At 41.8% G+C, this 23,908-nt stretch overlaps 1 protein-coding gene and 2 non-coding genes across 3 annotated transcripts; all 3 read left to right on the plus strand.

Moving 5' to 3' along the window:
• Positions 1-174: 174 nt before the first annotated feature.
• On the plus strand, positions 175-22,880 carry LOC125880080 (transportin-2-like). The gene is made up of 25 exons (XM_049562333.1): positions 175-273; positions 2,597-2,696; positions 3,090-3,165; positions 4,233-4,382; positions 4,653-4,759; positions 6,113-6,246; positions 6,600-6,681; positions 6,852-6,974; positions 7,854-7,972; positions 8,799-8,859; positions 9,429-9,600; positions 9,935-10,087; positions 11,985-12,210; positions 12,399-12,570; positions 14,019-14,105; positions 14,388-14,495; positions 14,595-14,753; positions 14,875-14,962; positions 15,757-15,855; positions 16,700-16,795; positions 17,296-17,371; positions 17,566-17,665; positions 17,855-17,929; positions 18,441-18,589; positions 19,982-22,880. The coding sequence occupies exons 2-24, from the start codon at positions 2,598-2,600 to the stop codon at positions 18,546-18,548; spliced, it is 2,670 nt and encodes an 889-aa protein (XP_049418290.1). The 5' UTR covers positions 175-273; position 2,597; the 3' UTR covers positions 18,549-18,589; positions 19,982-22,880.
• Positions 2,378-2,448, plus strand: LOC125880216 (small nucleolar RNA SNORD41). Its single transcript, XR_007448029.1, has one exon. It is a non-coding gene; the product is annotated as a small nucleolar RNA SNORD41 (small nucleolar RNA).
• LOC125880217 (small nucleolar RNA SNORD41) lies at positions 6,296-6,362 on the plus strand. Its single transcript, XR_007448030.1, has one exon. It is a non-coding gene; the product is annotated as a small nucleolar RNA SNORD41 (small nucleolar RNA).
• Positions 22,881-23,908: the final 1,028 nt, after the last annotated feature.

Here is a 23,908-nt window from a genome sequence, read left to right on the forward strand (position 1 = left end):
GTGAGTTATAAATAAAGAAATTGAATCCTTACAATTCTTTATTTATTTGTTTGTGGCCTACTTTATTTGTGTGTTATATTTTGTGCTGAGCACTATTTTAAAAACGTGGAAATAAGGGCGCTCCTGTAATCTCGCGTAGTTAGCGAAATGTGTACTGAACGGAAGCCGCCATAGGTCAATTTCAATCGGCGTGCTCATTTGAACAAGAAGAACCGCTACGAAGCACGGGAGGAAAGCGGCCCAGTACGATAATTCAACTTTCAAGTCAATATTGTACGTATAGTAGCAGTCACTTGTACTTTAACAACACGTTTTAGACATATATTTTATCTGTCAGACCGCCTCATCGGGTAAAGTGTTCCGGTAAAGTAATATCAAAGCCAGTGTCCGTTATGTAGCTTTAGCCTGGCTAAATGCTAAAGCTAGCATTAGCGTTGCCAGTCAGAAAGTATGCTCAGGCGGCTTAGCGGCTAACGCCAGCTTGCAAAACGTGTTCACCAAGTTTGTACCTATTATTGGCTGCTAATGAGGCGTCGACGGCGATGCCTTATGTGGCTATTTATATGTTAGCGTTTTCTAAAAGGATATTTTGGTACAGGGTTGCATTTGGATAACAGATGGCGGTATTTGGCTATTTTCATGCCGGGCACATTGTGACCACCTAGCCCGGAGCTGCCCTGGCGACCAGGCCTGAGTAAGAAGGGCAGCTTTCGTAGCATCAGGTCACCTGTGTATTGGTATTTCAAATGGGACATTAATAGCCGATAAATCGATCGATAATAGACTGTATAATAAGAGGAAACCAAGCAGTGTGGTCAAATGTAGCTGAGGTTGAGGATAACCACACGGATTGCTAGCTAGGCACCGGACATGGCGGCCCTGCTACATAGCTAACTTATTCCCCGACAACTTTTCTCAGTCTGATCAAACAAAGTGACTACAACCCCTCAGGTAAATCTATATTGTGGGGTCCACGTGTACTTACGTTGCAACACGGTGTTGACATTTGATACAGAAATATTGAGACACAAATATTTCTGTAACTTAGACCGGTGGAGCGGGTGGCGTGGGGGTGGGGGGCAGGATTAACTTGGAGCGGCTAAGCCGGGTCACAGAGATTTTAGCTGGTGCTGCTGTCTAATGTCCTCATTTTTTTGTGCTGCAAGCCGATTTCTAATTATAAATTTAGGTGTTGGCATGTTGGCACTCCGAGGGCAGACGCTACTGCGTTTATCTTAATCTCTCTAACTACCCCACTAGTGGGGCCCCTGTCCGCGTTTAACCTCCACCATGTGCACCTTTATCTTCCTACATGGACCCTCAGGCTTACTTCCTTGTCTCCTTCAACCACTTGGTACACTGGTTGATTGAGTAAAAAGATACTAGCTAGTAGTGTCTGCAGAGGTTTATATAACTTAAAAAATGACAAAGCAGGGGCCTTTTTATTAGTGTGTTGCAGTGTATTAGTTGGAAAGGCGCTCAGCATAGGACCATCAAATGATGTGCACCCAGTTATTACTGAAGAAATATAGACTTTGGATCACATCCTGTATTTTTCTCTTATCTGAAGTCTCCTTTTAATCAGATTAGATTGTGAAGGTGTGAGTTGCAGAGTGTTGGAGATGTCTGCCTTCTCTCCAGTGTCATGGAACTAGATGGCGCTCGGCTTGTGATGCTCAAAGTGCCAAAAATACATCTGAAAACCTCAAAAGGCAATATAAGTTTCCAGAATTTATGGCCAGATTCATCAGGATAATCCACAGACCTTATTGTAAGCAGTTTCATTTAGGAACTTCACCCACCAGCTGTATCACTGCATAGAAGGAAGCGTGCATCTGCTCATGGACGAGATGCTCATGCTCATAAATGCCCAAGATGTAAACATTAATGGCATCTTCCTCGGTTGAGCTCTAAGCTAGCTCAGTAGTGCTATGTGAGCTACTGGTAGATTCGTTCTTCCTTCTGTGCAGGGATACAGTTGGTGGGTGTAGTTCAGTTGTAAGAAAATAGTTCCTACATGAAACTGCTCGCAACAAAGTCTGTAAATTATCTTCAGTAACCGGGTCATGATGTCTGGAAAGAGACATTGCTTTTGAGTTATTCAAACGTATTTTTTCGCACTTTGAGCACCGCAAGCCAAGTGCCATCTAGTTCCATTATATTTGAGAGAAGGCAGACATCTCTACAGCTGACACTTAGCAACTCACACCAGAACAATCTGGATTGATAAATAGCACTACGGGGAAGAGGAAAAATAATTTAATTTGCAGTCTTTACAGTGTAAGCACACTCAACTGAGCATCCAATGGAGCATCATATTGTGCTTGGAATATTTGTGTTCTTTTTACATTGCTTCACAATCATATGCTTGTGGACTTTGGAGATGATGCATCATTATAAACATCTGACTACCACTGATGGTGTTTGTATTCATACTGTCTGATCCAGAAGACCACTTGCTTATCCATCAGATCTACTTTAGTAGCCTCAGAATCTGAATCCACTTTTTATATTATAAGAATATACTGGGAAAAAAATATACAGGACTAAATTGATGTGTATTCATTTTTGTTATGCATGTGCATATGTTTTTCAGGATGGAGTGGCAGCCAGATGAGCAGGGACTTCAGCAGGTCCTCCAACTGCTCAAAGACTCACAGTCGCCCAACACAGTCACACAGAGAGCTGTCCAACAAGTATCCTACAACACTGCAGTCTGAGGATGTGCATAACGAAGCTAGTCAATAATATTTTCCCTAAATGAATTGTGCCTCTCTAATTGTCCACATGATTTTGTCCTAGGGAAAAGGGATTTTAATTAGTACCAAATTTTATTGTTTTTACTGCCAATCTGCCGTGTTATCGCTTTGACAATTGCAAATACATACTTTTAAATCTCTTCACACGTTTAACTCTGTTCATGAACAGAATTGTAACAAAGCTACAACAATTTTGGTTGATAGAAAATACATTTGGGTGAGCCACCCATAAATATACATGTGGAAAATACTGGAATATTAGAACAGATATCAAAGGATAGTTACTTTAGTGGAAACTCAAAGTGAAATGTTCCTTAACTGCCATGCTAGAAACTTGAACAACTCAACCAATTCCCCGACTTCAACAACTATCTCATCTTTGTTCTCACACGACTCAAAACTGAAGGTGAGTTGCCTGATTTTTTTTTTTCTCTCTTTCAGTGATTTATAACACGACAAGGTTATAGATCCACAATATTGAAAGTTAAACCTATTCTCCCCATAAACTTAAAAGCTGAATGAACTGTGTGTCACACTTGACTGTCGGTAGAGAAAAAGGTGGGTGTGATGAAGGACCCTCTGATTTAGTTCAGTATGTATGAGTAATACTAGAGCTGCCCCCAACTCAGAATTTCCCTTGTCAACAAACAGTTGTCATTTAGAGCCATTAGACGATTAGTCGCCCACATGTTTACGATATTATTTTGATTATTGAATGATATATTTTGGGCAGGGCAACACAATGGCTTGAGTTGAAGGTGTGAGAAAGAATAGTATCAGTAACATTGTTAACACTGTGCTACATTACAGAGAAATACAAAACCGTACTAATGAACCTTCATTAATATAGGCCTATATTTTATCTACAAGTGCACGTCACACACTGAGCGAGCCGCCTGTTAATGACGCTGTGGGCTAATGGGCATGTAGCTACTTCCATGTTTCAGATGATGCGTCATGTTTGTAGTCGACCAATGAAGATGAGTTTACATATCACCTTGGGTTCGTCCTTCACCTTCTCAAAATGATCCCACACTTTGGATTTCCTGCCCGACATGTTATTAACTAGCCTGTGGAATAACCGCAGGTACCAGCCCTGGAAATTAGGGGCCGAACACATGCCGTGTCTTTAATACATACATCTGTTAAAGAATAAAGCCAAGACAAACACTATTGTGTTGTTAACTCTTTTGTTGAGAGATTGTAGCAGCACAACTTTAGTCTTCTAGATTAATATAATAGATAAATGCACAGGCCTGAAAATACGTTGAATGAATGTCTTCTGTTTTAAAGTAATGCGTAGTTACAGGCTTGCACGACCTTTCTAAGATTATCCCGATCAGTTCCACACAGTGAAAAGATCCAAATCAACAAAATGTTGGATTTGGTGCATTTATACTGGTTATCAGGATTCATTTGTAGAGTGTAAAAAAACTTATTTGTACCTTGCTTCCATCTACTTCCTCTCCCCAGATGAGCCGACTCGCTCTCTGAGCGGTCTGATCCTGAAGAACAATGTTAAGGCCCACTACCAGAACTTCCCCTCAGCTGTGGCTGACTTCATCAAGCAGGAATGTCTCAACAACATCGGTGATCCCTCACCGCTCATCCGTGCCACCATTGGTGAGTCTGTGTGTTTTGTGGGCGTTGTGTTAGCCTGTGGTGATAATTACGTTTGTGGGCTAGTTTCCCTTCACACACCCAATATACCCACCTCCCTTTGTTTTCCTTCCCTCTGGAGATGATGCATATTTAACACCTGAGTGTCCGTGAAGGTCTTTGTATTCATACTGTCTGATCCAGAGCTGCTGTGAAGGCAACTGCTCATGAGCTCGTTAATTATAAATCACTGTCTGAAGTCTGTTATCTTTGTTTCTTCTCTCACTCCTCCAGGCATCCTGATCACTACTATTGCCTCCAAGGGAGAGCTTCAAACATGGCCTGAGCTGCTGCCTCAGCTCTGCAACTTGCTCAACTCAGAGGACTACAACACCTGCGAGGTCTGAACTCACCCTGCTCTTTTCTTTCTATGAGATAAAAGTAGTACTGTCATTACACACCCACACCTTTGCTCAGGTTATAGGTATGTGCAGCCACACTGGGAATTATGAGGTCACTAAACATTTTCATTTTCCTCAGGTTAGATGTGCTGCCCTGTCCAGCTTTGCACTTCACATTATAAACATTGCAGCAAGCGTTGTCTGCTGAGTTTTGGACAAGTGTAACCACACTTCTGAACTGTTTTGGCTAGCTATTGCCCTCTGTGTCTAGACTACAGGCAAATAAGATGCATATTTCACTTGCATGTCTAAAGCAACAGATGTGCTTTTACTTTAATCTGTGCAGCTCTCAGGCCCGCATCTTACCTGCATCTCACGGGAGTAAACACAACCTGAAGTATTTGCTTCAAGTCTAGTTTTTTTTTTTTTTTTTTTTTTGACAATATGTGCGAACTGAAGAAAAATTATATTTATCTACATTTTGTAACCTAGTGAACTGAGCCAAAGAGTAGGACACTGTGCTCGAGACAGACAGACTCAAGACACGTTAATTTCTTCTTGGATATTTAGGAGCCACAGTATTGTAACATACACTGCATTTACAACCACTACAGAACCTCACTGCTTACCATTCCTCCTCTGATCGCCAGCAGCTGTCTGCCTTGAGCACAGCCACTGTGACTCACTCCACCACACACTCGCTACCCACACACGCTGCACTCCCAGGTTCTGAAATTTGGTGCCTGTTGACTTAACATGAATCTCTACACGGTAGCACCGACATAATTCGGTACCCAACCTTGCAAGCAAGGGAGATATCAAATCAAACACACCTGCCTTGAGAAGAGGACTAATCTGAGGAGATAAGCGAAGCATGTGTGAATCTCGAATGTGTGCAGGTCTTTTTAACGAAATGGCAGACATCTATCATCTGTTTTTTATTCATAATGTTCAGCCTTATTAAAACATTTAAGTGGCACTGTATGAAACACTGGTCATTAATTATTTTTCAAACAACATTTGGGAGAACAGCAGTCTCTTGATAAGACTATCTGAAGATGGAGTTGGACTTTAACGCCATCATTAATCTGGACATGATGAAAAACCCAGCTCATTGATTTACAATGATACCTATAGTTCCTATATTTTCTGATCCAGATTTGCCAAAGCTCTGTGCCAGACTGTTGCTTGGTGGTGTTTTTCTCTCACTGTGATGAACCTGTGACGAAATGTGCGCAGTGCACTCAGGATTTTTGCTTCAGTTGAATATCTGATGCAGTCTTGCTCTCTCCTCTGTGTCCCTGTATGTTTGCGTTTGATTTGACAGCCTCTCTGTGTATGTCCGTGTCTCAGGGCTCATTTGGAGCGCTGCAGAAAATCTGCGAGGACTCGTCGGAGCTGCTGGACAGCGACGCTCTGAACAGACCCCTCAACATTATGATACCAAAATTCCTCCAGTTCTTCAAGCACTGCAGCCCCAAGATTAGGTACAGGAGAGAACAGGACTCGTTTTCCATTGTTGTTTATCATTATCGTCTGGATGTGATGCATAGTAACAACTGACTCACAGTGAAGGTGTTTGTATTCATACTGTCTGATCCAGATTACGACTGAATTAAAGAGTTGCATTAATTGCCAATAGGATTTAATTAATGTTCTTTTCACTGCAATGTTTTTCTTTCTTTTCTTGTTTTGCACACTTAGCAAAACAAGGTTGGATCGAGCCAAATGTTGCTATTTATATCTTGTTAAAGTGATACGCTTACATCACTCATCCACCTCTGACTCAGCTGTTTCCACGTTACACCGGCTTTATCAATGTTCCTGTCGGTTCCTGCAGGTCCCATGCCATCGCCTGTGTAAACCAGTTCATCATTGGCAGAGCACAGGCCCTGATGGACAACATTGACACCTTCATAGAGGTGAGCTGTGTGTTTTGAACACTGCAGTAAATCTCACTCTGTTGCTTTGTTTGAATTGAATAATTACTTTTGTCACTCATTTTCTTATTCATCTTAGTCGTGTCTTTTTTTTTTTTTACCTGTCTTATAAATAATTTGTTTCCCGTGTTATTTCTCCTCTCCCTTGTTAGAGCCTGTTTGCGCTGGCAGCAGATGAGGACTCTGAGGTTCGAAAGAACGTGTGCCGAGCCCTGGTCATGTTACTGGAGGTCCGCATTGACCGCCTCATCCCCCACATGCACAGCATCATCCAGGTAAGTGGTGGACATGTGCTCAGTCAGCTGTGGGCCTCTTGTGCGTAATAAGATGTTGATATTTAGACCACGTTCATGAGCCCTTTCCAAACATTGTCAGTGTAGTACCTTAGGAACCAAAAGGAACCTTTCAGATGGTACCTAGACCCGAGGTCTGTTTAGCGTTTCCACTGACTTTCCACTCACTCACTGCTCCATCCAGCACTTGCTGTATTTCCTCTGCCTCTATAAACCACTCCACTCAGAATCCAGTGGGGTTTTAAGTCCGTCTTGCATGTGGACGTGGTGAAACACTCAGCTCACTTGTTTATTTATGATGGGTGTTTTCGGACCAAACAGAGAACCACCCTGAGAGGAACTGCTCACAGGGAAGCTCCCTTGAGAACGACACACCTTCAGGGACATTTGTTTTTGTTGTTTGCATTCACATCGGTTTATTACTATCTGTTGTTTGTGTTTTGTCTTTACAAGTCTGTCTTTTTCTTTGTCTATACATCACTAGTGGGTTTTTAAAAATGGCAGTTGCAGGTGCGTCATTGTCTGTGTTCGACCAGTCACTGCACGCTTGCATCACTTGAGTTTCCTCTTGTGCTGGAAGAGTACCCTCTCTGAAATATAGAAAATAAAATCCCCCGAAATGGCATTCTAGGAGCTACGGTCGTTTCAAGTTCTTGCACAATACAAAAAATAACAAAATTGTAGGTTCCTAGAACTATGAAAATGTTCCTCTGGTCCAAAAATGCCTAATAATATCTGAAGTTCCTCTTTTCAGATCCAGAGTTGCTAAGGCTCTGTGCTAGACTGTTGTACGGTAGTGATGTTTTGATCAGTTCACACTTCCTGGTCTCAAACACGTCCTTCTATTCTTGTCTCCTGCAGTACATGCTGCAGAGAACCCAGGACCCCGATGAGAACGTGGCTCTGGAGGCCTGTGAGTTTTGGCTGACTTTAGCAGAGCAACCCATCTGCAAGGAGATGCTGTCAGGACACCTGGTGCAGTGAGTAGCATGTTGAACACTGTTTCAATGTGTGTTCTGTGTTGATAATGCCATCAGCATGAACCTCTGTAGATGTACTATATCCCTGTGTTTTTATACTGTGAAGATTTGGTTGTCACAGTAAAAGTTACTTGACACTAATAGGATGCTTTGCCCATTTTCAGCCAGCTCTGTATCGTAACAAAGTAGTTAGCACATGTAAATGAACTGTGGTAAACTTCCCGTCATCTTACCAGCGCTCAGATCTCCCCGCTCATGTCTCAGCTCAGATTCAATGGATGGCACATTTTGCTGGCTCTAGGGCTGTTGCTCAAAGTACAGATTGAACTTCCCACCATGCATGCTTGCCACCACAGATGCAAAGAGCATAGAAGGAGATCGAGAGAGAAGTTAGACAGTGCTGATCAAATATAAACCAAGATTCTGTTCGTCTTTCTCTTTGTCTTTCTCATCTAAAATGTTTTAATAAACATATTATAGCGTATGGTTTAACTTTAATTCAAGGTTGTTTACCAGCTGCTCACCATATTGTTTCATGTGGGAAAATGGACAAGTTTGCATTACATCATCCACCAGGGGCAGCATTTATTGGGCCGATGTGGCACGGTGCATTCTGGTAGTTGTAGGTTTTCTAGCTCTTAAGCAAAAGCAAATGCCACAGCCCTTTTCCTCTTTTTTTCCTCTGGACATATAGCACCAGTATTTGCATAGACAGCCTCTTTAAAGACTTAAATTAGAATCTGTCACTTCTTTCCAGCGTGTACATGAGATTTGTTGGCTCTTTTAACCAAGCATGTCGTCTCCTTCTCCCCCCCTTTAAATATAGACTCACCCCTATCTTGGTAAATGGGATGAAGTATTCAGAGATAGACATCATTCTATTAAAGGTAAGCTTTTTCTTTTACTTAAGTTTTAATTCTCTTACAGAAATATGCCCCTTTATTGTGAATTGATGTTTTTTGTTTTGTGAAACATTGGGAAAGTAATCATTTTTAATTTGGGAGGGCAGTCCTTTTAAGTCTGTCTTACATCTGGACATGATGAAAAACCCAGCTCATTGATTTACAATGATACCTATAGTTCCTATATTTTCTGATCCAGATTTGACAAGGCTGTGTGCTAGACTGTCAGCTCACATTTCCCAGGCTGAAACATGAACTTTTCTTACAGCTGCATCCATGTTTGACATATAAAAATACAAATTTAATCTGTCTAAAAATGCGACTGAGAAAGGTTCTGCATTTGTGACAAACATAATTTTTACAACACGTTCTCATATAGAAATACACATTTTGATTGTTCCTGGAGGTCTGTCCTCAAAATCCGAACAATGACGACAACCTTGCACCTACAGAAGAAGGATTATGATTTGGAATTGGCCCTGGGGCTGTTTAAAAAAGTTTCTGAAGACAGTACGTTAAGACGATAAAACTAAAGTCATTTTTGTGTTTTCCAGGGTGATGTGGAGGAGGACGAGGCGGTGCCAGATAGCGATCAGGACATCAAGCCCCGTTTCCACAAGTCGCGCACTGTCACTCTGCAGCACGAAGGCGGGGAGGGTGAGGAGGGCGAGGACATTGAGGAGGACGATGATGACGATGACGACACGTTGTCTGACTGGAACCTGCGTAAGTGATAAAGAAATGCAATTATAGAGACTTGGCTTTAAATGTGGAGAGGGGCAATCTGGTGACTTGAGAGGTTGTTGCACGTTTTGTCAGGCCTTCACTCTAAATCCTAAATCATCTCTAGCCTTCCATGCGTCTCTGTGTAGGTTGTACTCCTGACTCCTCAAATGTAGCATGTTCTTACAAAACAACTTGGAATGGAAACTTAGTTTGTATAGCTCAGATATTAACCACAGTTTTTAGAAATCTAGAATAGCTGCTGCTGTGAACTCACGTGTAAAACAGTGTTTGGAGTTAAGAATTATTGCAATATGTCTTTTCCTTTTTGATGTAGGGAAGTGTTCAGCCGCAGCACTGGACGTACTGGCCAACGTATTCCGGGACGAGCTGCTGCCCCACCTCCTGCCGCTACTGAAAGGCCTGCTCTTCCACCCCGACTGGGTCATCAAGGAGTCTGGCATCCTGGTGCTGGGGGCCATTGCTGAGGGTAAGACTCGCAGGACCACATTTCTGACAGAAACTGCAGATGTAGCTACAGGGTAGCTGTGTCTAATTGTTGCATCTACTTGTTGTGAATCAGGTAGAGCAGCAGTTCATCTCGCATCTGGACATGATGAAAAACCCAGCTCATTGATATACAATGATACCTATAGTTCCTATATTTCTGATCCAGATTTGCATAATTTAAACAAATCCCCACCTTTACCTGAACAAATGTTTCCACTTTGGGAATAAATAGACTTTGGTGAAGCCAGAGGAGGCTCAGTGCAGATGTTGTTGCTGGATGGTGAGTCAGGCCATAATGAGTCATCAGGAGTGACCGCTACATATTCCACTGACCTAGTCAAAACCTATTAATATGATACAGCCTAGCTGGATTAATTTTAGCAAATATAACTTTTTATAAAGCCTGTCTACGTGTGTGGTCCTCAAGGACACAAGAGTAGATGGTTATACATGACGTAAGAATAACTCAAAGCTTCCAAAAGTCAAACTCGTTGGTACTTAGGGTTATGCTCTGAAGGAAGACTAGTTTGTATAGGCAAGGCAAGGCAAGTTTACTTGTAGAGCACAATTCGTACACAAAGTAATTCAAAGTGCTTTACAGAACAAGAAAATGCATTAAAATCACAATACAAAATAAAAACATAATCATTATAAAATGAACTTTAAAAGAGAAGAGTGCAGATAAGATCCTTTCAGTCATATGCACAGTGAAATAGAGCTGTTTTGAGCCTAGATTTGAACATTGTCAGAGTAGAGGCCTGTCTCACATCTTCAGAAAGACTGTTCCAGATTTTAGCTGCATAAAACTGGAATCCTGATTCCCCATGTTTAGTCCTGACTCTGGGCACCAGCAGGAGGCCGGTCCCTGAGGTCCTCAGAGTCCGAGATGGTTCATATGGCACTAACATGTCAGAGATGTACTTTGGTGCTAGGCCGTGGAGAGACTTGTACACAAGCAGAGCTGCTTTAAAGTCTATTCTCTGAGCCACAGGAAGCCAGTGTAGAGACCTGAGCACAGGACTAATGTGCTCGTACTTCCTGGTTCTGGTCAGGACCCGAGCAGCAGCATTCTGGATGTACTGCAGCTGTCTTACAGCCCGTTTGGAGAGGCCAGTGAGCAGGCCGTTACAGTAGTCTAACCTACTAGAGACAAATGCATGGATAAGTCTCTCCAAGTCAGGTTTAGACACTATACCTTTAATTTTGGCAATGTTTTTTAGATGGTAAAAAGCTGCTGATGTTATTGATTTGATGTGGCTGTTAAAGTTCAAGTCTGAGTCCATTATTACCCCGAGATTTCTAACCTGATTTGTAGGTTTTAGAGAGAGAGACTGGAGGTGACTGCTGACACTTTCTCTTTGTTTCTATGGACCAAATACGATGACTTCGGTCTTGTCTGAATTTAGCTGGAGAAAGTGACCTGTTGGATGCAGTGACAGAGTGAATCCACTGGTCCATATTCACCTGCTGTCAGTGAGACATAGATCTGAGTGTCGTCTGCATAGTTGTGGTAGGACACATTATTACTTTGTATTAACTGGCCTAAAGGCAGCATGTAGAGATTGAACAGAAGGGGTCCCAGGATTGACCCTTGGGGCACCCCACAGGTCAAGGCCATGTGGTCTGAGACACAGTTACCAATTTCAACAAAGTACTTCCTGTCTTCTAGATAGGACTTCAACCAATTTAGGGCAGTACCAGAGATGCCCACCCAGTCCTCTAGTCTCTGTGAAAGGATCTCATGATCGACAGTGTCAAAAGCAGCACTCAGATCTAGCAGGACTAAAACTGAGACTTGTATAGTGCCTTGTCCTGTGAATATTATTTTGCAACTTATCCTTTCTTCTTTTTTATTTGCTCCTGTCTCCGTGCCTCAGGCTGCATGCAGGGCATGGTGCCCTACCTGCCAGAGCTGATCCCCCACCTCATCCAGTGTCTATGTGACAAAAAGGCCCTGGTGCGCTCCATTGCCTGCTGGACCCTGAGTCGCTATGCACACTGGGTGGTCTCCCAGCCCCCCGACTCCTACCTCAAACCCCTCATGACGGAGCTTCTTAAACGTATCCTGGATGGCAACAAGCGGGTGCAGGAGGCTGCCTGCAGGTGAGCAGCTTCACACTCCTCCTCTCGTCTGTCTGTGGACATGATGAAAATCCCAGCTTATTGATAAACAATGATACACGTTGTTCCCATATTGTTGTCTGATCCATTTCCTGTGCATGTCATTCATAGACTGGCAGAACTGTGTCTTAAGATGAAATACTGATCTGTCCATTCTGGTTTTGTCTCAGTGCGTTTGCCACCCTGGAGGAGGAGGCGTGCACGGAGCTGGTGCCCTACCTGAGCTTTATCCTCGACACACTGGTGTTCGCCTTTGGGAAGTACCAGCACAAGAATCTCCTCATTCTTTACGATGCCATAGGAACTCTGGCAGACTCAGTGGGCCACCACCTCAACCAGCCTGTAAGGAACTTTGACCTGCACTCTGTTTTACACTACATTCAAGCTCATACTTGTATATAAAGAGTTTTGATGGGGTTTTTTTATTACTCCTAATTGAGCTTTAGCTAATAGACTGATCTTTGCACACATTTAAGTGTAAAGTAATAGGTCAACATTTTTGGAAATCCATTTCTTCCAAAATTATTGATACCATTCTTTATATATATATATATATATATATATATATATAAAATATAGGTTTTTGTGCAGATTAATCAAACAAAATGCAATACTAATAAGTGAGTTTATATGTGCTGTAATGAGGCTTTTGTTAATGCTGGGCAGAACCAGGCTATCGGCTTTCCTCCCCTTTAGTCTTTGTGCTAAGCTAACTGGCTTCAGGATCTAGCTTCATCATGAACAGACAGATGGAGTGGTATTGACCTTCTCATCTCACTCTGCAAGACATTGACTTTGTTTGGTGTTTAAAACTCAAATCATATTCAACATTCAAGAAGAACTTGATTATCATTATGCAAGCCAAACCAAATTGCAAGTGTGTCAACCTCAAATGGATCATATGCTTAAACCTTCCTACATATTTACATGTTGGAATAAGGCACTAATGTAAGAGATACATTTTTAACGATGAAACCTGACCCTTATAAATACAAATTATGAGAAATACTACATATAAAACATATATAAAAGGACAACTATAAAGTGTGCAAACATTAGCAGAAAAGTCCAGTAAAGGTGCAGAACGACACATATGGGCCAGTGTCAGTGATGCTGGTAGCGCCTAAGCCTGGTCAGACTAAGGGGCCGTACACATGTCGCATCTTAACCTGCCTGGAAAACGTGAGGTCAGGCGCTGGATGCTACTCTTGTCTTGTGCCAGCTTTCAAGAGCGCGGCAGCAGGTTGCTTCTGAGGTAGCTAAGCAACCGTAATGAGCGCAGTATCATAGCCTATTTATTTGAAATCCTGAATGCAGAGCTGATCTTCTTCCAGGCGCTGTCTGTGTGTAGGCCTGTCGTCAGTGGGACGGATGTAAGGCTCTGGCAGCCCTGCACTCAAATGATCAGCTTCTCCATATTTTTTTATGGATGAAGGCAAAGATGTCTGTCAGCTGTGATTGGTTGTTACCCATCTAATGACAAGTGGTGTGCGCTGCTGTGTTCCGTAAGGTTGAACTCTGTTTATGTCAGAGTGCATCTGTCGCTCCCTGAAAAATAGGTGGTTGGGAACGTGTGCACACTGCTCTGGTGTCGCTCTGGCGTTTGAGTGTGCTTGCCGTGGGTCTACATAAAAAAACAATGAATTTGAGGGCACAAAAAACACGGCATGTGTACGGCCCCTAAGGAGATATGTCATCTAATCATGTCATCATGTGATAGCATAGGTCTTTGTCAGAGACTTAAAATGGAGAGGGGAAAGTTGATCGTACCAATCTATTTTGTTCATCAGGAGTACATTCAGAAGTTGATGCCCCCTCTTATTGCCAAGTGGAACGAGCTGAAGGATGAGGACAAGGATCTCTTCCCATTACTAGAGGTGAGAAGCTGTTCTTAAAAGCAAACTGCACAATGTGTTTTTCTAGATGAGGGACATTTTCCTGACACATTGAACCATGTTGTGTTTAGATTATGTCTGACCTCTTTCACACTGAAATGACTCAGAAAATAATCGTTGCTATAAGGAGTGTCTTTTCCCATAAATGGATGACATTGACATTGACAAAGGTGTTTGACTGCTTTTATGCTATTTTATTGGGCGTGTACCCTACACAACCAACTGTGCATATCCATTTCTTTAAATCCTCTTTGTTTCTTCCAGTGTCTGTCATCAGTAGCCACCGCCCTGCAGAGTGGGTTTCTGCCTTACTGTGAGCCTGTGTATCAGCGCTGTGTCACACTAGTCCAGAAGACACTAGCTCAGGCTATGGTGAGAATGCAAACACACAGAATAAATGTATTGTGTATTAAGTGATCGATTTTTAAACATAAAGATAAACAATGAAACGTATCTGCCCTGTCTGTTCAGATGTACAACCAGCATCCAGACCAGTATGAGGCTCCTGACAAGGATTTTATGATTGTGGCCTTGGATCTGCTGAGCGGCCTGGCTGAGGGTTTGGGGGGTCATGTGGAACAGCTGGTGGCCCGCTCGAACATCATGACCCTGCTTTTCCAGTGCATGCAGGTATGGGGGAGTGCGTTTGTATTTGTTTCCCCACAAAGAAGTGCAACCAAACATCTATCAGGACAGTTTCCTCTGAACCCTGACACACTTGTTACACTAAGCTGTCTGCTTTGTGCTGCAGGATACTATGCCTGAGGTGAGGCAAAGCTCCTTCGCTCTGCTTGGTGATCTTACCAAGGCGTGCTTCCTCCATGTTAAGCCCTGTATTGGTGAGTGTGCTTTATCAGAGAAAAGATTAAGGCTCATTTATGCCCCCTTCACATGCTAAAATAGAAGTTCATTTCAAACATTGTAACCATCACTGCCCCCATACTTCATGTGTCCCTTATGTCAGCACAGAGACATTCAGTAGTTTTAGTCTCAATGGAGAAAATGACTTCTACTCCTCAGCCCAGGCCACACTACCTGTGTAAGCAGCATGTGTAAAACAGGGAAAAACAGTATTATAATTATCATTTTCTTCCTTTTTTGTTTTCTACAAAATCTAACTTTTTTCTAACTGAAATTTTTGTTACATTTACTGAGTGCCGAGTATCTGGATATGATGAAACACCCAGCTCATTGACACAAAATGATACATTTTGTTCCTATATTTTCTGATCCAGATGAGGCACACTTCATGTTGCACCATGCGGCACAGTTGAGTGTAAATTTTCAGGTGTACATGCGTGCAAGCTCTTAAACCATTCTGCAGGTGTGTGCAAACAGCCTGGCCTTTGTTTTTTTTTCCCTGCAGCATTAGTTGTTCTTTTAGGTTGGAAATTTTCCAGTTGCCTCTTGCCAGGAAATGATGTATGGCTGACAGTTGTCTAAAGCTGTATACATATGTGTCATGTGTACCATGATTTTCATTAATAAATGTTTGTGGTTTGTCTTTTTTTTTGTTATCAGTGCATTGTTTTAACCTAACAAAGAAATTTGAACATAATGAACGACTACAACGTTGTAAAGGAATTATGTAAGTTTGTGTTGTAACCAGTGTGTGTCCGTGTCTTCCCTCCAGCTGAGTTCATGCCCATCCTAGGGCTCAACCTGAACCCAGAGTTTATCTCGGTGTGTAACAACGCCACCTGGGCTATTGGAGAGATCTCCATGCAAATGGGTGAGTGGGGCGCACTTTGGATGGTTTGTTTGTGTGTTTGTTTAATACAAATGGTTGCGTTGACCATGGGAAGCATCACCCCCTGCTAAATAAAATGGAAATCTTAATGAATTGGAGGATATATGCCAATCTTACAAGCTTGGCAGAAGATTTTTACCGCTACTTAAAAATTTGCCACTTCTTTGTACAGGAAATAGGATTCCCTGATTCTGCTAAGCTCTCAAGAATGATTGAGATACTTATATATGCCTATCATTTAAAAAACTGATGTATCTGATAAAGGGAAAAGGAAACTGATAGAGTAATATGGCTTCATGTCTAGAAAACCCAGTCTGTTCCACTTGTTTCGGAGTTGTCTGTAGCTTTAGTAAATCTTTTAACCCCATGACATGCAATTAGGAGTCTGGCAAACAGTCCCTGATTGTGTAAGTAAGTGAAGCAACGTGCTTTTCCACTTTCGTGTGCAGTAACACAGATCCAGCCGTGTGTGTGTGTGTGTGTGTGTGTGTGTGTGTGTGTGTGTGTGTGTGTGTGTGTCCGTCCGTCCGTCCCACAGAATGAGAGTGTGTGCCTGTCTCCTGCGTTGTATCGTTTTGTGTCCCCTCTCTAAATCCTGAGTTTTTTGCGGGGCTGTGGCCGTGGCCGGAGGCATTATGTTTTCAGGTTGTCTGTCCATACTGGTCTTGTGAGCGCGATATCTCAAGAATGCCTCAAGGGAGTTTGTTCAAATTTGTCACAAATGTTGTCAAATGCTTTTGAATCTGTCACGAGGTATTAGCAGTAATGAAGTCAGCATGTGTACTTGAGTATATCTGAACTGAACTGTGTTCTTGACCTTTTCCAGGTGCAGAGATGCAGCCATATGTGGGCATGGTTCTGCCGCACTTAGTGGAGATCATCAATAGACCCAACACCCCCAAGACTTTGCTGGAAAATACAGGTACACATGAGGTCACACACACACAGTATTCGTTGGGGCATGTTTCAAAGAACAGAAAGTGCCTGGGGAGTTAAGCAAAACTTGTTCCAAATGAACTGCGCCACACCTAGATTATAAATAAGATAAGTCAGCAGCAGGAGGCGGCAACAAAAAGCTGCAGTCAGGCTGAACAGTTTCCAACAAAGATGCTTTGTTTTGCGCAGACAGTCACAGAAATATTTACATCTTGTCAAGTCTGTGGGCTACCTGTAGTTCACAGACGATGTACTGTTATCAGCAGCCATGCAAGATATGTGTAACAGATGAAAGCTTCATTTCACATCATGAGACTGATAGCCTACAATCTGGCATTAAAAATTACACTTACACAGAAAATTAAAAAATTCTACAAAGTGCAGTGTTTGTATTACCCAAATGTACATGACATCAGAGGAGGTCGGGATCAAATCAGACAAATCTAACCGTCTTGTAATGTCTGTTTTTTGTCTCCCTGTGTGCAGCCATTACGATTGGCAGATTGGGTTACGTCTGCCCCCAGGAAGTGGCGCCACAGCTTCAGCAATTCATTAGACCATGGTGAGATTATCATGAAAAACCCAGTTTATTGATCTAGAATAAGACATATTGTCTCACTTATACTTTCTGGTTCCATTTCTATTTAGGAATAAACTTTCAGTAGTATAGGAAAGAGAGATTGTCTTTGTGAAAAGAAATCAAATTTTAGCTTTTAATGCTTTCCACTTTTGTGTCCTCATTGTACCTCTGTCTAGGTGCACATCTTTGAGGAACATCAGAGATAACGAGGAGAAGGACTCAGCCTTCAGGGGAATCTGTGTGATGATTGGAGTCAACCCTGCAGGAGTTGTGCAGGTTAGGTCACATGCTTTAAAGCTTACTGTAGTCCAGCAGACCACCTCTCTGGAAGTGATGAAACACCCAGCTCATTGATCTACAGTGATACATTTTGTTCCCAAATGAATTTTCTGATCCAGAATCACACTTTTAACCACATTCATATGAGCTCTGAATTTACAAGTAACAAATCCGCTCTCTGTCCAGGACTTCATTTTCTTCTGTGACGCTGTGGCTTCCTGGGTCAACCCCAAGGACGACCTGAGGGACATGTTTTATAAGGTGAGAGCCTCTTCAGAAGGAATGTCACTGATCCTGTCTTCTCAGACACTCTTTGTATAGTAGTTGTATAGTGCTGGCTTGCCACACTCCGTGATGATCACTCATCAGACATTCGAAATCTGATTACATGGTGCGGATGCTTTTTGAGTCTGAGAAGTGTGTGCAGAGTCAGCTGTTTGGGGAGAGAGAGCGTCTTAAGTAAACAGAAAACTAGGACATTTTCACATTCAGGACAACACAAGTGATAACTCAGCATCTGTCATTTAGGTTGAATGAAACTCATTAAATCGTAACACTGGTGGCGTCTATGCAAGCTAGTAAATGTGTTAACTGGACAGGCCACGGTCAAAAGATTATCTTTACAGTAAAATAAAGAAGCAGAATTCTTCAACACTTTTGTTGCCATACTGTGTGCACACCCTTAGAATCATCATCATTGTTTACACACTGTTAAAGGGTCTACAGAGAGCTTTTTCAGCCTCCATGATGATTCTCTGTTTTCTTTTCCAAGATCCTGCATGGCTTCAAGGACCAGGTCGGGGAAGAGAACTGGCAGCAGTTCTCTGAGCAGTTCCCTCCTCTGCTGAAGGAGCGCCTGTCAGCCTGCTACGGCGTCTAACCCAACCTCCCCTTTGTCCACACAGGATACCAACCTGTTAGGTATGTTCAGCAAACATGCAGCCCACCCCCTCAGACCCCCCTCTGGAGATGATGAAAACCCCAGCTCATTGATATGCAATGATACACTTTGTTCCCAAATTAATGTTCTGATCCAGAATCACACTTAAACCCCTCAACCATTTATATACACAGGCAAAGTCTGTCCCCTTCCAGTGACCCCCGTTGAACCTTATCTCAAGAAAAAAAGTAGTAATTTTAATTGTGCCATGAATCAAACGTATGATGTTTGTCAATTTAAAAGATAATTTTGCAAATCAAGAAAGTCACGGTTTGTCTTAGGTTATTGAGAAAGTTATTGCGTCACGTCACAATTTCATGTGTGTAGTATAAGACGGAATTTATACTTCTGTGTTAAATAAACGCCGTACCTATGGCGTAGGCTCTGTGTTGATGTAGAGTCTACGCCATAGCCTGACGTGCACCTCCCCAGAAATGTAACTGCATGTCGTGGTGACGCAGACCTTTATTTTTGTAAGCTGAAACCGTTTCCCTCAGTGGAAATGAAGCTTTTATTTAGTTTAATTTCACAGATAAGAAACAATAAATTGTGAAGACAATAAAGCCTCCACAAAAATAGCATTTAAGATCTTGTGTGTGATTTATCCTGGCTTCATATGAGCAGAGGAAATCTCCACTCGTTGCTAGGCTAACCTATACAGTGTAAAATGCCATAGGCTCGTGCTAATAACGTTAGCATATTGTATTTGTTTGGAAAACATGTTTAGTATAAGACAGTTGTTTTGTCAGTGAACCGTGTGAGTTGTTATGGAGCCGGATTTCGTAACGTTACCTTTGTTAAATGGTGCTGTTGTTCCTGGCTTCATGTGAGAGGAGGGAAAGTTCGCTAGCTGCTAGGCTAATTTATACAATGTAAAATGCCATAGGCTTGTGCTAATAACGTTAGCATGTTGTTTAATGTGTTTTAGGTGTGTTTGGAATCAACTAAACTCAACAGCACTTCACAGAAACCCTGCTGTCGACTTGTGTTTGAGGTGTAACTGCAGAGTGACACACCACTGCACAAATATAAATACTCACAACGGCGTAGGCTACGGCGTGGGCTTTGCTGCAATCCTGCTTTATTACGCATTTTTGCTGTCTTATCCTTCAGCAGTTTTACGACAAACTGCAGCTTTCTTCACTTGAAAAATTATCTTTTAAATTTAAGAACATGCGTTTGACTCATGGCACAAATAAAATGGGATCAATAAATTGCCTCTCACTGTGACTACTGTACATATTTTCCAAAATAAGGTCCCATGTTGGTCCACTGGAAGTGGAGGGACTCTGCCTCTCTCTGAGCTCTGCATCTACTCACATATTGTGACTTAAATCTTTTTTTTCTCTGTTCCTCTGTTTGTGTTTCCCCAGGTTAATGTAGGGGAGGGTAACTGGGGAACTCATTGCACTGCCCAGATCGTGGGGAGAAACAAGAGCTGGAGGGACGTGACTGGCCTTGAACCTCCACTCAGCGGATGGCCCCCTTTCCCCCCGCGCCCTGTGTGTCTCTCTGAGGGAGGGAGGGGTGGGAGGAGGGTGGTGGGTGTGGGAGGGTAAACTGGGGATATATACATATACCTCTCGGATTAAATGCCTCACTAAATCCAACACACTCTAAAGTGACTTTTCGCCAACAGCACCGCAGGGATCCTAGGTAGGTGAGGCTGGCTTTGACCGCCCCCTCCTCGATTTGATTATTCTGTTAAGATAGGTAACGGCTGGGAGGGGAGGGGGGGGGTGTCAGATAGGTACATAAAAAGGAATTATCTGAACCAGCATAGGGTGCCACAGTCCCAAACTCCACAATGCACCTAGTCCGTAGAATCACACAGGTAGATGTGTTTAAATAGGCTCGTGCCAGAGGCTAAACAACAAAATCAAAAGACGCTTTTACTATGTAACAATGCAGGAAACGTGCACACATTGTTTGCACCTTTTCTGGTGAAACTGCATAAACCATTTGGTGTGCATATCCATGGGTCTTTACTCTTTTCACATGTACATTTAGCTGAATTTAATTTCCTTCCTCTTCCCTCGGTTACTGAATCATCACTTGAGGCAAAAAAAAAGATGCAGTAGGTTTGTCCTCTAAGGTTTTACCACGGCAGTACCAAGTTATTGCATGGCATATGATCACCTCTTAAGTGACGCATGTTTGAGTGAATGTCTGTCTCGTTGCTCACTTGATTTATCGCATTAATTGTCAGTATGGGGAGGCTGCCATAATTTGAAGCTGTCAGGTGCTGGTTCCTTTGTCCTCCCATTCATGCATCTTGTCTAATCAATGTCCCTTTAGTTTAACGGAGGCTGTGTGCGTGAAGACCAACTTTAGGTAGATTAACGCAGGAATCAGCTTTTCGTCTGATCGTCTGGAGAATCACTCTCTGCGACGAGTTCAAATACTGTAGGTTAAGTCAAGAATCCTTTTTGCTGCTGCTGCTTTGTTTTTAGGGACTTTACAAAACGGACTTAACGAGAGCGATAAGACATCACCAAGAATGAATTAGTTCTTACTGATATAAATGCACTTTTTTTTTTCTTTTTGTAAGAAATTTAGAATTTCAAATGTAAGACATACAGTAATAATATACTGATCTTGAGACATAGTTTTTTTTGATAAGTGATTTTAGGACTGTTAATGGCTTGCTAAAGTAAGCATAATGTCTGTGTTAAGCAATGGTAAAATGACTAGGTAAGACTCGAGGCCTCTTAACATAGTTATAATGTAGCCCCTCCTGAAATGGGTTGAAATAGGATTTAAGAGGAGGGAGACACCTTAATTACAGTATTTTGGATCCACGTCCCAGTGCACCCGCCAATCCATATCTGTGTTTGAGTGTCCCCATCTCTCTCGTCGACGCTTCTTTGTGAAACAATGGCTGCCCGAGCCGTCAGGGCTTCTCCTGGTCATGAACATTGCATGCTTTTCAGTGAGTCTTGCTCTTTTTTTTTTTTTTTTAAGTCATTTTATATAACGGGTCCGTTTGGAGGGATCTACCTTATAATAAGAGCTTTGTCAATGGCAATGCAACTCGCTGCTGGACTAATAAGGTACTTCTCCAGCTTCTGATCAAACTAGTGATTGTTGTTGCCATATATTCACCCGTTGATACTGTGTAGGATTTGCCTGGGAATACACTGACTCTGAGTCCTAATAGTTTTCCCCTGACACTGGTTAGCTTACGTGAGAGAGTGGTGGTCTTTATCCAGCTTTATCTTTTAGTCATTGTCCATAGTGGACGGTTGAAATGGAAGTGTGTATGGCTGTTTGCCTGTTGGTGTTTTACTATAAAGGTGTGTACGTGAGTACTGCTTAGATGTTATGTTGCACCAGCCCTACGATAAATTCATGTCCGGGGGTGTAGTTTGACTTATGCCTGAGGTGATGTGGCTGCTGGGAGTATCAACACTTGCCTGCCAGTTTGCTCAAGTCTTCTAAAACAAACATTGTCAAAAACACTGAAATCTGTTCCTTCCTTAATCTCAGCTCACAGATTGTGTATTTTATAGAATAAGAATTCGTGTGAGGAGTTTCCTCAGCACCCCACAGGGTGGATACTGATGGCATCTTGTCCAGTTTTTAACCTGGTAGGCAAGTTTTGAGATTTAAGGCGGCTGCTCGCTGATCACAGGCCGCACAGCTGGTGAAGCATTTATTACATGAATCAATAAATCATTCAGAAGGATGCAGCTCCTGCGCCACAAAGAATTAGTTAAACAAAAAAAAAAAAAGGTTGAGGCTTTACTACTCCTCACCATTTTGTGATACACTAAGCTACATGCAGAAATAAATTTAAATGCAAGTTGTCCACAAGTTGTTTTTAATTATTTTATTTTATTTTTTTATTTTGATGCTCGTGACGGTTTTGTTTTTATTAATTTATTTTGTTTTTTGTTTATTTTTTATTTTTATTTTTTTTTTGTGCTGTAGGGCACAAATTTTGTTTGGACTTTAAAAGTTTTTTTTTTCTTTTTTTATTCTTTTTATTTAAAGAATTATTTGTTTTCGTTGTTTTATAGCGGACCATTTGATTATGTCAAATTTGATGTTGTGGTTGGACTGAAAGAGTCAGTGCTTGGTGCATACCTTGGGGAAGAATGTGGAAAAACAAATTCACACCTTTGTTTCAATCTGATATCAAGGCTGGCAATTGAATTTGATGTAGTACCTTCTTTTTTGCTCAACTGTGGTGCAGGTGGGATGTTATCTGATGTATCCCTTTTTATTTAATTTTTGTGAATAGGGGAAAATAAATTTTTTTTCTATTAAGCTTTCTGTCGTCTGAAAGTTTTGTATTCTGTGTGATCAACACCCATACTAACATACTTTTAAGTGTACTTTTCTATTAGTAGACCAGGCTATTATTTGCTTAAATCACTGAACTCAACAGGCCTATATTTGGGACATGCCTTTAATTCCTTCTACACAAAACTGTGCTTAGCAAAGAAATATGATCAAATTGTTTATTTGAACCAGTGTGAATATCACTTTTTATAAAAAAAAATAGGTTTTGAATAACATCATTTATGGGTTATAACACTTGTTTCATGGCACCTGAAGATAGCTTAGCCCCGGTACTGACTATGGAGAAGTGCCTCATGTCACCCGCTTCAAAAACATCTGAACTTCCCCTTTAAGGACACACATAATTGAATAATTACTCGCCTGTTTGGTACACGTGAAGACAGGTAGGAATTATTTGTCTGGGAAACATTCCCCTCGTCAGTTATGTAAAATATCTTCAGGGGATATCACAACAGGAAACACAACATGGGCACAGTATAATGACCAAGTTGAAGGTATTTTAAAAGCCACAAGTATTCGAGACTGGATCCCCACTCCCACCCCAATGTCCAATGTTCAGACATGTTTCAGTTTCCCTTCGGTAGACTTTTGCTTTCATGTGTTCACGACACAGTAATAAGTCGAGCATCACAACAAGCAGCTTTGTAGAGCTGTTAGAGCCATGCCTAGACCTGCAACGTGATTGTTTCATGCATCAATGCCCAATTTCTTTTTGGCTTAAAAAGGATTTTTTTTTTTTTCTTTTCATTTTTATTTAGAGATGTGTTCAGTGGACCATTTGATGTGGGAGAGTTGGTGCTTGGGTCTTACTAGTGATAACGATACTGAAACTTTTATACAGTGCCTTTTGTTCCCATGAAGAAAAGTTGACCTTAAGAGCATACAATTGATTTTGATTGATTAAAATATAAATAACAAGGCTATAACATGACAACGAAGACTTTTTTGGTTAGTAGCAGAGAACAGCAGAATAACTTTAGTCAACATTAACA

This window comes from Epinephelus fuscoguttatus, linkage group LG19, assembly GCF_011397635.1.
Source record: "Epinephelus fuscoguttatus linkage group LG19, E.fuscoguttatus.final_Chr_v1".
Classification (NCBI taxonomy): Eukaryota; Metazoa; Chordata; class Actinopteri; order Perciformes; family Serranidae; genus Epinephelus; species Epinephelus fuscoguttatus.